Source organism: Phoca vitulina, unplaced genomic scaffold (assembly GCF_004348235.1).
Source record: "Phoca vitulina isolate PV1807 unplaced genomic scaffold, GSC_HSeal_1.0 scaffold62, whole genome shotgun sequence".
In the NCBI taxonomy this organism is placed as follows: domain Eukaryota; kingdom Metazoa; phylum Chordata; class Mammalia; order Carnivora; family Phocidae; genus Phoca; species Phoca vitulina.
In genome coordinates this window covers 2,937,079-2,952,298 of record NW_022589765.1, presented here as the reverse complement: position 1 = coordinate 2,952,298, position 15,220 = coordinate 2,937,079, and the positions used below count along the sequence as shown (strand labels likewise).

The 15,220-nt window shown below is 34.8% G+C and overlaps 1 protein-coding gene across 6 annotated transcripts in view; it reads left to right on the top strand.

Moving 5' to 3' along the window:
- The window catches only part of STAG2 (stromal antigen 2), a 130,141-nt gene extending 115,175 nt beyond the window's left edge, over positions 1–14,966 (top strand). For 4 of the 6 annotated variants that reach the window (XM_032391331.1, XM_032391332.1, XM_032391330.1 and 1 more), the window contains exons 29-34: positions 756–979; positions 3,637–3,826; positions 3,917–4,027; positions 7,039–7,165; positions 8,015–8,092; positions 13,037–13,758. In XM_032391331.1, the coding sequence (XP_032247222.1) occupies positions 756–979; positions 3,637–3,826; positions 3,917–4,027; positions 7,039–7,165; positions 8,015–8,092; positions 13,037–13,060 (754 nt within the window). In that variant the 3' untranslated portion in view covers positions 13,061–13,758. Of the gene's footprint in view, positions 1–755; positions 980–3,636; positions 3,827–3,916; positions 4,028–7,038; positions 7,166–8,014; positions 8,093–13,036 lie in introns of all 6 variants that reach the window. The other 2 variants (XM_032391329.1, XM_032391334.1) reach the window with 2 other exon arrangements.
- Positions 14,967–15,220: the final 254 nt, after the last annotated feature.

Genomic DNA, 15,220 nt, shown 5'->3' with positions numbered 1-15,220 from the left:
ATCATGGTTATATTACTTTCTCATTCTTACCTTTTGTTTCCTCATCTGTCAAACAAGGAGAATATCTCCCTCACAGGATTATAAGAATAAAGTTGAAGATCCCAAGAGAAAAATGCCTAACACATAAGTAGTCTCACAAATGTTAGTTGAATTTTGATTGCTATATTACATATAAGCCATAGAATCCTTGTGATACTTGCATCCAAGGGTAAATGTATGACTTCCATCAGGCTGAAACTTTTTTGCAGATAGAGGCCATATCTTACTCATTTTTGTACCAATCCCCAGTGCCAGGGACATAGTGACATAGTGGATGCTCGACAAATACTAAACTGAAATGGTCTGGATTGTTTCGTTTAATGAAGAATCTTGATAGATACAAAATTGCTTGTCAGTGATGAAGCTGAGATTGAATTGTGAAGTAATGTGCCCATGCTTATACAGCTAGGGGTTGGTGGAACTGGTACTAGAACCCAAATTGCATGATTTTAAATCAGTCCTCTTTGCAGAAATAATGACTTGGGTTTGTTCTTCTAGCAGAAGACCTGTAAAGTTAGGATAGAACAGAGACATATTAGGAAAGAAAACACTAACATCCTTTAGTTGTTACTATATGCTTTTTGTTTAATTCTAATCATTGAATGTTCCATATGGTATGTGAGCATTAAGATTATTAGGAGGAATAAATAAAAAGGAGGAAAAAAAGCTATGGTAGTTTTATGTATCAGAGCTAATGGTTTCTACTTCTTTTTAAGGTATGTTTACTTGGAAAAGTTCATGACCTTTCAGATGTCACTCCGAAGAGAAGATGTGTGGCTTCCTCTGATGTCTTACCGAAATTCTTTGCTAGCTGGTGGTGATGATGATACCATGTCAGTCATTAGTGGAATCAGCAGTCGGGGGTCAACTGTGCGGAGTAAAAAATCAAAACCATCTACAGGGAAACGGAAAGTAGTTGAAGGCATGCAACTTGCACTCAGTAAGAACATAGTTCATTCTCTTTATATTTACCCCTTATGTTTACCAACTGAATTGTCATTAGGTTCACCTTAGTTTTAAATTTGAGATATGTATTATTAAATAATATCTTGCACAATGTGTCCAGTGATGTGTTGTAAGTTTAGTGTTTTAAGCATTTTATATACATAAACTCAGTTCTCCTAACTCTTTAGGTACGTCCTCATTTTTCAGATGAGACAACCAGCACAGAGAGGTTAAGTAACTTACATAAGGTCACACAGCTGTTCAGTGGCTAGGCAATCTCACTCTGGAACCTCTGCTTTTTAATCACTGTGCTATACTGTATATGTATAGGGATATGGACTCAGCATTATAGAGCTAATTGTTACTTAAGAGATCAGATTATCTAATTTAAGTGTGGAGCAACGGATTCAGGAGTTTCTTACTTTTGAATTTCTGTGAAGAGGTCATTTATCATGAAGAACTTGATAGAGATAAAGATTTCTGTGTGTAATCCTACAAGTAGGAATGCAATATGACGTTTGAATCTCTTGAACTCCTAACACTGTAGGGTTGGTTCATAATGGGCCTGGGGACTTTTTCACTCTCCTTTGGAACCAAACAAATTAGCATAGTTGTCAAAATTTGTTCCAGTTACTGCTGAATAACAGACTACCCCAAAACGTAGGACATCTCAGGGACATGATGTCTGATGTCTCAGCTAGGAAGACTCAAAGGCTGGTGATGAATCATATGGAGGCACCTTTACTTATGTGGTGCTAGCTATCACCTTGGGCTTTAGCTGGATTGTCTGCCAGAACACCTACATGTGACCTCTCCATGTGGCTTTTGGCTTTCTCACAGCATGTGACTGGGCTCCAAAAGCAAGTGTCTGAAGAGACAGGAAGTAGAAGCTGCCAGGTTTTTAAGGCCAGAAACTGGCACAGCATAATTTCCACCATATTCTCTTGACCAAGCAATCAGGGCCCAGCTTGGGACATAATCCTCCACCTCTTAATGTGAGGAGTGTCAAAGATTTGGGGGCCATATTTTCTAATTGCCACATAATTCTTCAGCCATCATCAGGTATATAGTGTTCAATACTTGATAGTCCCGTGGATTAATGGTTTTATCTTTTGTCCAGTGATATAAACGGATAAACATAACTGGTACAACCTTAAATTTAAGTCGAAAAGTTACCTGATTAAGAGATGATGTTTCCTGCACATCACTGTTAAGTTTTTCTCATCTGAACAAATAGTTAATTGCTACAGATTTATGCTGGGCCATCAAATTTCTCTTTTTCCTTAGACTACATGGAAAACAAATGAATTGGTATTGATATAACATCTTGAAGATAGATTATCAAACCAGATAGTTCAGCTTTTACAGAAAGAGTCCATACTCTTTGTTTAGGTTTTTGGAGAAAGCCATAGAAATTGGGGCGTTAGTAAGTTAGAAGAAGGAAGGATGACTGCTGATAGATTGGCCAGATCAGGGCAATTTTGAAGGCAGAATTGGAGCCTAAACACAGTAGAACTTAAGGGCTGATGTAATTATATTGCAGATTGTGAAATTTATGTCTAATCTCTCTGTTACTAGGGCATTAGCTACTAGTACATTCTCCTTTCCACTCTTTTCTTAAAAACACATCTGTGTGCACATGTGTAATCTTCTAATAAAAGAGTTTTCCTGCAAACTCATATTCAGTCAGTCATCGAGTGCTATCAATTTCACCTCCCAAATGAGTGGATTCAAAAAAATTCCTATGAATTCAGTAACACTTGCATGTGAATTTATCTTTTATTAATCATGGCAGCATCTACAGATTTGAAAACAAATAGCTTTTGCAGGTATGAAATCTGGTGTTTTTGGTCCAGTGCTTAATACGTATATGGATTTGTGCTCCCCTTGGAGTTGGTGAGCATCCTATACACTAGGAATCATTCCTCCATTATATTCATTCCTGTTCCCACCTCTAACTCACTTGGGCTATACAGTTAGCCTCCTAACTGGCCTGTTTGCTCACTAGTCTTCATGTTCTTCAGTCCACCTTCCACACTGCCACCTCATACCTTGACTAGAACATGTAACTTTCACATTGCTTCTCTTCCATAAAACCTTCGACAGATGTTCCGGTCACCTTAGCACAGCTTGTGAGACTTTCCGTAAATTGATTCCTGTCTCTTTATTTAGCCTTACCTTTTGCCGCTTACCCTAGGAGTATCAAACTCTTAGTTTGAACCATATGAAATTGCCATTTTTGCAGGTCAAAAACTGCTGAATATCAGCAGATTAGTATGGTTCAGTCACTGTGGTTTCGTGCCTCAGTGTTTTTGCTTATGTTCTTCCCCCTGCCTGGAAAACGTCACGGTTTCACCCAGTATCTACTCTAATTAGAAGTCACTTTTGGGTAGTTTGCTCTGATCCTTTTCATTGCTCCCATTCCACCTGTGCTGCCCTCTCTTGTAGCACTACCATGCTGTGTTCTCATTGCCTGTATTTTCTTTGTCTCCAAGGACAGGGATTGCACCTTATATATCTTGGTATCCCCCTGTTTCAAGCACTAGCATGTGGAAAGCAACCAGATGTTCGTTGACCTGAAAAGGTTTTAGTAGACATTTGGTTAGTCAAAATTAGTGACTGAACTTTATTGCTATTAATTTTCTCTTTTAGCTGAAGAAAGCAGTAGTAGTGACAGTATGTGGTTAAGCAGAGAACAAACACTGCACACCCCAGTTATGATGCAGACACCACAACTCACCTCAACGATTATGAGAGAGCCCAAAAGATTACGACCTGAGGATAGCTTCATGAGTGTCTATCCAATGCAGACTGAACATCATCAAACTCCTCTTGATTATAAGTAAGTACATTTGATCATTTTCTATACTGTAACTTTATTAATTACATAGAAAAAAGTTAAGTTAAAAGAAGAATAAAATTCTCCTTGAAGCACGCAGGTAACATGGATGTTAGCTCAAAGACAACACGAGGAAGCAAGGCAACAGCAGGAGAGAGCAGCAATGAGCTATGTTAAACTGCGAACTAATCTTCAGCATGCCATGTAAGTGAGAGTGCCTTATTGTCTGAGTCTAGGAAGTTCACTAATTCATTTTAACATATTTTGATGTGTGCCTTGCCTAAAAATTTCAGCAGACTCTCTAGAGTAAGCTGAAATAATCAAGGAACTAAAATTTGGTCTTTCCAACAGAAGAAAACTTTCAAAGATAAATATTCACTAGTTAGCTAAAGGACCAATCTTAGGTTGATCTGTTGGAAAAGTTTAAATTTGAATCCTTGTTTATTTTGGTACACAGAATTATAGCTAAAAATCCAGTTTTGTTACATCTTAATTGATTCCCCAGCTTAGTTCAGGCCCTCATCCCTCATCTGAACCATTGTATTCACTTTCTAACTTGTTTTCTTCCCTCAAATCTCCCATTTATCCTCTCACCAAACTCCTCCCCTCACTCCACACCACCACTCCATCATTCACACTGCCATCAAAAGTGACTATTGTAGAATAAAGATCTGGTCATGTAACTCTTTGACTTAAACCTTCCCATGGCTCCCCATTGCCTACAGGATAAAGTCCAAACTCCTTAGCTCATGGCATGCAAGATCTTACAAAATATGGCCCCCTGCCTACATTTTAGTATCCTATCCCCCATTTCTTGGCAACTGGTAAAATCATTGTAAAAGAATAAGCTCAGGTGTCACCTTAAGTGAAGCTGTGGTCATCTGTGCTCCCATTAACACTATGTATATTCATATTTCTTACAGCACTTACCACATTGTATTGTAATTATTTGTTTATGAATTTGTCCCTTTCTCTAGACTGTGAGCTCCTCAAGGGCAGGGACCACTTCATTGCCTGTTGGTGCTTGGCACATAAAAAGTGCTAAGTTAAATGTTCATTGAATGAATAAATGTCCAATGCAAAAAATTGTAGTTTAACTTTTAAATACTTTGTTTTTTACTGGAATCTGTATGAGACTTTTATGAATCTTTATTAGCTTTGGAGATGGCAGAAAAGCAGTCTTTTAGATGATTGGTACAAAAAAGGGAACATATTCTGATGATTTAAATTTTCAGTTTGAAAGCTTTGTATTTGTAACATAATGTGGCATATGTTTTAATACTGGGAGATAGTAATTGTTATCTTTTTAAAATTTATGTTTCATTTTGTTGATTTTTAAATGAGAAGAATTTCACCTGTTTTTCTTAAGAAATGATCATTTACCACATGCATGGTAATCTATTAAAATTTGCTTTAGTTATTTCTATACTGGTCTTATGAACCTCTACAGATAAAGTACACTCTATTATATGTATAGATTCTGATCCTAACTTGTCTGATACGGTCATCATCCATACTGTGACTTGGTTCTGCTCCCTCTTCTCTGTTTCTGTGACCACATTCCCTGTAATATATCCTTATTTCATGCCGAATTCAACAAGCTAATTTCTTAGCTTCCAACCAGTCACCAGTTCAACCATTCTGGAATTCTACCATATAGTCATTTGGGCCTTATCTCTCCCCTGAAAATTTTCTGCCAGTCCCTAAGATCTTGCATAGCATCTCATTACTCAGTACCATTTATCATTATTCTTTTGTTTGTAGTTTAATTCCCATTAGGGATAAACTTCCCCAGGTGACTATAAGAGATTATTCCATTTAAATAATTATTACCATAAAATTCTTTTGGTTGTTGTGCTATAAGTGGTCTGTTGCCTGACACTTTAAAATATTTTTGTTTTACAATGATTTTTCTGTAATGGTGGTATCTGCTCTATAACTGAAAATACTTCCAAGTTACCTCTTTGTATTTTTATAGTTTATATCACACATATCTTCTACTCCAAATGAGATACAGAATGGATTTCAGGTTTTCTGTAACATGGTCCACAAAGCACACATACTTCCTTCATAGTTGCCTCTACCAAATATAGTAAAATTATCATTTACTGTCCAGAACTCTTAGAAAATAGGGACCACTGTCAACATATTTGTCCAGGTAGCCGAATTAAACATCGTGTCTTGCTATCTTTATATTATTTTTTAAAACTGAACATAGGGTTGTGTAAATTATAAGTAAATAATTTATTTTGGTAGTGGTGGGAATTGTTAAATGAATGAGAGAAGAAGGCAATATTGGCCAAACTGGGCAACTAGTTACCTTCAATTTCACTATTATGTTGACTCCTTCATGCTGATCTGGGCTAATTTGTGAACTTGAAATTTGAGTTTATGCCTTATAATAATGTGATAACATACAGAATTTTTGGTCTTAAGTTTTTATTTTACTTTTCTACATATGTCTTAGTTTTGAGTTTCATAGGACACAGAATCCAAGTTCCAGCATAAATGTTGTGCATTTCTTCCTGAAACAGAATTAATCTCTTCTTTCAGTAATTTTTATAGCACTTTGATACATACGTCTCTTGTGGTATTTGTCACATTTTGTTAAAATTAATTATCTCTGTTTTCCCATAATAGATTGTGAGCTCCTTGAGGGCAGGAACCCTGTCTTATTTATCTTTTTTTTTTTTTGCATCCATAGGACATAAAAGAAGCCTGGCACATAGTAGGCACTATGTGAATGAATGAGTGAGTGAGTGCCTGGTACAAATTAGGTACTGAGTGAATGAGTGAATAATGGGTAAAACTAATATATATTAGTGAAAATATATGTATTCTGAAAATGTCATTTCTTTGGTCTCTGTTTTATATTTGTTTATTGATTTGTACCCTGCCTACTTTCAAAAAGGATTTGAGGTATCTCGTCTGTTCCCATGTGGGAAATTCTCATTGAACTTTTATATGGGGTATCAGAACTATCAAGCTAAATGTATTGAAGTAATGTAGAATAAACAACTCCTTAGCATTTTTAGACAAGTGAACATTGGGGTTTTGACATCATTGATGACATGATCAATGCCTAATCATTTTCCCTGACCTTTAATTTCATCATTTTCCATTACACTTCAATATAGAGAGCTGCATAGTTGCTGCCAGTATATTAATAGTCACAACATTGGTTCAGATCTTGACTTTGTTTTATATTTCTCTAGTCGGCGTGGTACAAGCCTAATGGAAGATGATGAAGAGCCAATTGTTGAAGATGTTATGATGTCCTCAGAAGGGAGGATTGAAGATCTTAACGAAGGAATGGATTTCGACACCATGGATATAGACTTGGTAAGAAACTTAGTAATTTCTGTCAAATTTTCATTGAAGATCCTTTGGAAATTAAGTTGGAATTCGAGGAAATAACCTACCATGAAAAGTAAGTTTTGCAAAAAAGATTATAAATAGTTGCCAGGTATTTTGGTCTATGAGAAGGGATTGAGGAGAGGGTGAGGTTGAAGAGTTTGCTTACTATTATACCAGGTGTCATATCCACCTTGTTTTCCATTTATTTGCCATTATGTAAACAATACATTAGTAACTTGATACTACCCTATTGAGACAAATTTCTATATTAAATATCATATATATATATATGAATAGGGCTTTATCATACATAAAATGCTTCTACATATTTCATCTTGCCACATGTATCATTCAGCTTTGTGAGGTAGGTTGGGAGGATTGAGGATAGTGAAACTTAAGACAGTTAGCATGTCCAAGGAGACAAAACTAAGAAGCGGTAAAGCTGAGATTTACTATAAGCTGGGTCTTCTGATTCTACTTCTTAGTGTACCATGCTGTATTCTCCTTAAAAGGAAGAAATAATTAAATATGGCTTCTCTTCAGAATAGTGTAATTTGGCACCTTTAAAGGAAAATGATTTGAGAATGGCATTTTTAAAGTAAAACAAAAATGAATTTTCTAGTTTTTATCTTTCAGAATAATTTTCTGTGAATGATTTTGCTTTTGTATTTTTATGCATTCTGTAGTTTGAATATACAGTATTTAAAATATTGTAAGGTACACTTGCAATTACATATGCCATATGAACACTTAACAATAATTTTAATATTTTCAGCTGCTCTCTGGTTTATAGATCTAGCAATTGTTAACTCCCTTCCCTTTTTTTTTCCTTAGCCACCATCAAAGAACAGACGAGAAAGAACAGAACTGAAACCTGATTTCTTTGATCCAGCTTCAATTATGGATGAATCAGTACGTTCAATTTAAATGTACCCCAGGATTGCAAAATCAAAAGTACAGGCAATCCCTAAACTTGAGATTGAAGAGCTGGGACAGCACTTTGAGAATGGATAAAAACAATTGGACAGGAGAAAAAGAGGCAGGCAGGAGGGATTTCAGGAGGAGGGGAGGAGTGGTTCAGTGGTGGTAACAGATTAAAAGTGCCTTTGAATCCCTGGCCAACTGGGACTTGAGTGTTATGTTAGGGAATTTGGACTTTTCCTGTAGGCTTAAGTTTGAGGGAGTGGTGTGATCAGAATTATGTTTCAGAAAGATTTCCTTGGCATTTATGGATGGATAGGATGAAGGAGAAATCATAATAATAATATGAAGACATGATAAAAAATAGAACTTGAATAAAGGTTTCATAATAAAGAGAAGGTAATTGAGATTACTGGTTATTATTAGGTATTGTCAGTTCTGTTTCTTAAGTACCTCTCCTGTCTGTCCCCACTGCCATATTGTCCCTGACAATACCTTAGTACAAATCACCTTCAGTTTTTACTTGGCCTATTGCAGTAGCCAGGCAGTGATGATTTTATTCATTTTGAGTTCTGCCTAGCATAATAGGCATTTAGTTTTATTTGTCAGACTGATCTCGCTGCCACAGCACTCCTTTAAAGCTCTTTTGGGGTCATCTTTCTAAAATGCAAATCTGGTTCTCTCCCTCATAGTTTTAGGTCTTTCATTGATTTTTTTCCCCCATTACCATTAAGAAAAAACTGGATTCTCAGCGTGGTGAACAAAGACTTTTGTGTTCTTGCTCCTTTGCCACTTAACCTTGGCTTTTTCCTTACATGCATCCTGCTCTCCATCCATGCCAAGTCTTATAGTTCCTCTCAGACACACTAAACTCTTTCATGACACCATCACTCTGTATAAGCTTTTCTCTCTGCCAGAATTGTCCCTTTCCTTTTCCTCCTAGTGAATTCATCCTTTAATAGTTCTGACACTCCCTGTGAAGTTTTTGCTGACCCTTCCAGATAGATGCTTTATTCTTGGCTCTCATAACACATTGTGTACATTTTTATTTTGATAATTATCAGATCTGTGTAGTGAAATAGGATATTACATTTCGCTCAATAAGCTGAATGCCAGGTAGTGATGATTTTATTCATTTTGAGTTCTGCCTAGCATAATAGGTGTTTAGTTTTATTTGTCAAATGAATAAACCAGTTAAGTCCCCTTCCATCTCATTTTTTAATGTCTACCCATTTGTGCTCCTTCCTCCTAACACCTGCTACCTCGGGTGACCATTGGCTGAGGCCTGCCTCCCATGCCCCAATTTCTGCTATTCTCTCCTTGCCCTTCCTCACCTCATAATCTGCTTTCAGATAGTTCTTGGAAAAATTTTGACAGACTAACTCATACCAACATATTCTATTAATTATTTATTCCATAAATTATTATTTGAGTCAGAAGACACCATTTCATAGAACAGCAGGTGTAGGAATCTTTGGATAAGCCATCCTGAGATCCTTTAAATCAGTGTTTCTCAGTCTCTGGTGTGCCCATGAATCATCTGGAGATCTTATTAAAATGTAGATTCTGCTTCAGTAGGTCTGGAGTGTGGCCTGAGATTCAGCATCTTAACAGGTGCTGTAGATGCTTCAGATCTGCAGCCCATGCTTTCAGTAGCATAAGTGAGCTAGGCCTACTCATAGAAGTCTATAGTTCACATGCATATTGAAGTATATGGTTCCCTGATAATCTAGGAATTATCTATCTTCCAATTTGTTTAAAAAAAAAAACATGAAGGTCGTGATTGTGATGGGGAGTAAAAGAATCATTTCAAGCAGATATAATGAAATGCATTAATTCAACCATTTATTGAGCTGGAATTTAGTGCTAAAATGAGTTTGATGCTCTCCCTGCCCTCCAGGAGTTTGTATTCTAGTTCACCTTGACTATCTCTGAAATGAAAGGGATGGAAGCTAGTATTTGTGAGATTAATATGCCTGATGCTGTGCTAGGCATGATTTAGTTGGATCCTCTCAGCAACCTTGTGAGAAAGGTGGTAGGATCTCACTTTTACAAAAACTCAAGCACACTTGGGACTGAAGAAGTGGTTCATTGACTTGTTCAGTTTTACAACTCTAGTGTCAGAGTAGTAATTTGATCTGAGTTCCTTTTGATTTAAAAATCTCATGCTATCTCTGCTGTTGTACTTTCCAGAACTAAAATCAGACCTCATTTACAAGAAACACCAAGAAAAGTAATTTAGAAATTAAAATGATTAACTGTAGTCAAAATTGATAAGGGCAGTTAGAGATCTTTTTATTTTTTATGTGGTCACTTAAAGTCAGGAAAACTTTAGGCATTTGTTTCCTTAGTCACTTACTAGATTTGCAAAAAGGTGTTCTTCAGATTACTAAAATAGTGAAATAGCAGTGTAAATTGTGTGCATATTTTTGACAACATTTAGGGAAAATACAATCTGAGTGAGGCCAAAGATGGGGACCTAATAATTACTTGTTATTTATAGATCTTTTGGCATTCTCCTGTTTATTGAATATGTTATGTTATAACTAAGATGATAGTAGTTTAGCTCCTTCTACTATTAACATAATAAAAAAAATAAAATTAGGAAAATGAACACACGCATTTATTCCTGTAGTTTTATAGTATTACCACATGATGGCAGCAGTCACATAACTGAGTGCCCAGTAATCTTTTCAAGGTTTGGGTATCTTTAGAACTCTTTGACCATATATATATGTATGTATATTTATATTTACTTATATATATGTTTAGGTTAATGTATATTTAAGTTAATACTAGCTTATTTTAAAATATACATCAAACATTACCTCCTGTTGTCTCAACAGTAACTTAAGAAATAGAATAACAGAAATTTTTAAAATGTAAAAATCTGTGTTTGCCTTTATACAATAGCCTACATATGTTTTTACTCAATCTGTGATAAGTGAGTCATCAAAACAATAGCAGAATTGGGACTTAAATCCTTTTATACCCAGTTCTAAGATTCTCTAATTCTAAGTGAAATAACCCAAAACATCCTAGTATAGATGCTTTAAGTTATTACTAAATCTAAATATATCTTTTGTAACATGATATCCACATGATTCAGAAGTGGTGGTATAAAAACTAAGCAGCTCAGTTTTGGGTTACATATACACAAGATTGTAGATTTATGGTTTTTAGTGAGTTTTATATCTGGAAACAATATTGGTTTATTTGTGCCAATCATCACTTTCTGCTTCTACTGGGCCAGTATTGCCACAACACACTAAAGCTTGCTATTTATACTTTTTAAGTATATGCTTAAGCATTTATTAATGTTAACACCAGAAGCAGGTGTAGTTTGTTAGCACAAAAAGAGTGTCATTGATGCCATTCTTCTTTGTTGTGATTCTCATATTAGAATTATCTGTAGTATAAACTTGGTAAAAGAAGGGTTTAATCTAATGGAGCTAATTTTATGTTCTAGTAGAAGAATCTACTTATAACCTAGTCTGTACAAAACAGAAAAAAAACTGTTCACGTAATTTCTACTTAGGCACTCTGAAAAGTTCATCTTCATGCCACACTCTACACGAAGAGTTGCCAGCTAAGATTTTATCCTTTCATTCATCATCAGATCTTTCCTTGCCCAGAGTTAACAGAGTATTATGTCTAGAAGGGACCTTTAAACATCATCTAGGCTTCTTTGGTGGAAATATTTTCTAACCATCCGATCTCTGACTCTATAACCAAAAAGGGAGAACCCTGACCTTTATTGGAAGGTGGGGGAGAACAAGGGGTGAGTAGTGGTGGTGGTTTTGGGTAAGAAGTGGGGTACATTAATCCTCTTTGTTCTCATTACCAGGGATTCCAAACACTTTGCAGCCTCCTTGTAGTGAATTATTAAGTAATCAGATAGATACTTGTTTCCTGGTCTGAAAATACTCACTTCCTTCGGATCAGAACAATTCCTACCCTAGCAGGGAGCCCGCTTCTCCCTCTGCCTCTGCCTCTCTTTCTCTCTCTGACTCTCATGAATAAATAAATAAAACATTAAAAAAAAAATGAGACCTCAGTTACAAATAAGAGCCCTTCGCAATCCCAATCTTAGCTCATTACCTCTGGCTTTAAAATCATTTCTTACTAGCTCATTATAGTATTTTAAAATATTATTTAATTATAGTAAGTGCTGGAATTTTAATTGGACAGCCTAACTTTTAGTATATACAGTTAAAAGTTATGTCTTGTTTTTGTCTGATGAACAAAGGGGAGTTGCTCCATTCATCATTTGCTTTTACTTTTTTTAGTTAGTGACAGGTAATTAGATTTTATCCTTCTTTTACCAACTGGAATGGTATGAAAAGGCATCAATATAAGTTACTTTGCCCAGATTTCACCTTACTTAATTTCTTAAAATTTATAGTTCTCCTCACTCAGGCTAGATTTTCTAAATTTTCTACATACTTGTATTGTTCTTGGATATTTTTGGTCTACATGTTCAAATGTCTTTTTAAAAGCTATACCCACCCCACAGGGCAAATGACCAAGTTTGCAAGATATTCTTAAGCTCTTTCCATTGAGCCTGTGCCAGAAGTATATGTCAAGAAGCACACACATTTGTTCATTCAACAGATGTTGAGTAGCTGTGTTCAGGGCATTATCTAGGCATCAGGGGTGTGAATAAACATATAAATGAGACATGGTCCCTGCTCTTAGTTATATTTGTGAGGTAAGTAGCATCTTGATTAGGCCTGATGTTGTTACTTCATTATATATTCATGGTAATTTTAATTTTAGAATTATATATTTGAAGGGAGGGGAATTTTTCAGAGTGGTTTTTATTAGCATATTATTAAACTTCATGTTAACAAATATTAATGTAACATTCACAGTTAAATTTTACAAAGAAATGAATGACAATTTTAACAAGATTTTTTTTCTTTCTCTCATTAGGTTCTTGGGGTGTCAATGTTTTAATACCAGTACTCAGTTAAATCTGTGGTGAAGTCATTTTCTAAGTGGAAGAGGAAATTTTAAATAAAGTGTGGTAGATACAGTGAAAATCTGTACAGATTTTTCTCTAAGGAGAATATGACATGCTTATGCTTACCAAGATCAAGTGCATTGAGGGGCAGTTTTGTTTGCCTGAAAAAAGTAAAGGACAAGTAAACAATTTGATGATAAGCTACAGTTTTTCTTAGAAAGTAAATATTTTATTTATGCGCTGTTAGTTGGCTTTTGAATCAGTTATTTCATGCTTTTTTTAAAGAAAATATAACAATCTGAAGAGGCATTTGGTACAGACATGAATCCTCTCACATTTATTTACTGGGTGTACTAAGTAATGATGACCTCTGCTGGATTTCTGTTTACATCCAAGAAACAAAGTTAAGGATAAATTTATTTCCCTGCCCTGAAATTATAGGATAGAATTGTTTTTAGCATTCTAAATTTAAATGCTTAAAACATCAATCAACAAAGCTTTCTTTTAAATATTGTAATTGTGGAGAAAAGTAAACTTATAAGCAGAACTTTTACAATTTTTTCATCTAAAATGTATTTTAAGATATTTTTAAAATCCAAGAGCTTCTCTATACTTTTCAGAAATAATCCAGATGCAGTGAACTGCCAGAAGGTAACCAGTCTCAAACATGCTTATCCCATTATCAACCCTGAAAGTTTGCTTGTCCTTTAAGATAAAAATGTAATGTTGTGATATTCCTTCCAGTAGTGCCACTGTATTTTGTCTCCAAATAAAAGAAGCTTATTGTAGTATGTTTGCAGAAAAATTCTAAACAAAAATTATACAGCTTATTAGAGTGTGGGAATAGGGATCTAAATTTTAAATAAAATTATATATATATATAAATTGGTGCTGATTTTATAATTGCGCAGTTTGTTTAGTTTTTTCTTACTTTTAAATTCCAACTTAAAATTATGAGGTTTCAGAAATATATTGAAAGTTTAACAATGTTTAAAAATAGAAAAGCATGAGTGTTCATGCTTTAAAATGATTTTTAAATTTGTATTTTATATTGTTTTATCTATCTGTCTTTGCAAGCAGTCTTCAGGTTAAAGATACTTCTAACAGGTTACAGTACATTTCCTCTGTATGTAAATTAGATGGGATAATAGAATTCATAACCCATAATATTCTTTGAAAGCTAAGCTTTAAACTTCATTTTATGTCCTTTCACAAATAAATTAGTTTAAAACAGAAAGTGGCTACTTGCCATTTTGACATCAACTCATTTTGCGAGGCTTAGGCAGCTAGACATCGTTTAAAACAAAATATTAACTTATATTACATGTATATCTATCTTTTGTCAGTCGTCTCTCAGTTCTTGAGGTATATTATTTTAATCATTCCATGCCTTAATATGCTTGCAATACAAGAATATCTTCAGATGGGTGAATACCAAAAGGCTTTCAGTTCTTAGAGTCAGAAGTCAACAAGCATTGGGCTGTGGTAGCCAAAAACCATAGGTTAGCTAAAAGATCATGATACAATACAATTGTTTTATTAAATCATGGTTAATAACAAATGGAACGAGACTTGTCTAACAGATTTTCCATCTACAAATATTGTTATGTGCAAAAAAGTACTGCCTATGTTGTTTTTCACACCACTGCATTTACTAGAACTGCTGAGAGGACTGTATATATGATTTTAAACCTAAGTTGATTTTTTTTTTCTCACTCTTGAAAGGAGTACTTCTTTGTGAAAGCAGTTCTTACAGCTTTGTTTTCAACCAGCTAAAAATGTTTTATATATTACTCTAACCTGTTGTCCTCCACATTCTATTGTCCTAATTGTACTGTTTTCTGATTTGTATTTATGTCTTGAGACAGTAACTTTTTGAATAAAAATAAACCTACAGTATGTTGTATGTTTTATCTTTTATAATTAAAGGAGGAGGGTGGCTATGAATGTTTTAGAAAACATACCTCTTACCACAGCTTTTAACATGTTTGGGTGGGGATAATTTATAGAAAACATTGCCATTATATATTTTTAATAAATCATATGTATTTTTAAATGAGACTAAATCCCTAATTAGGTTATTACTTTAAAATAGAAACCTGCAACCATTATTACTTCAATTTGTGTCTGGTATGGGTTAAATACTCTATTCC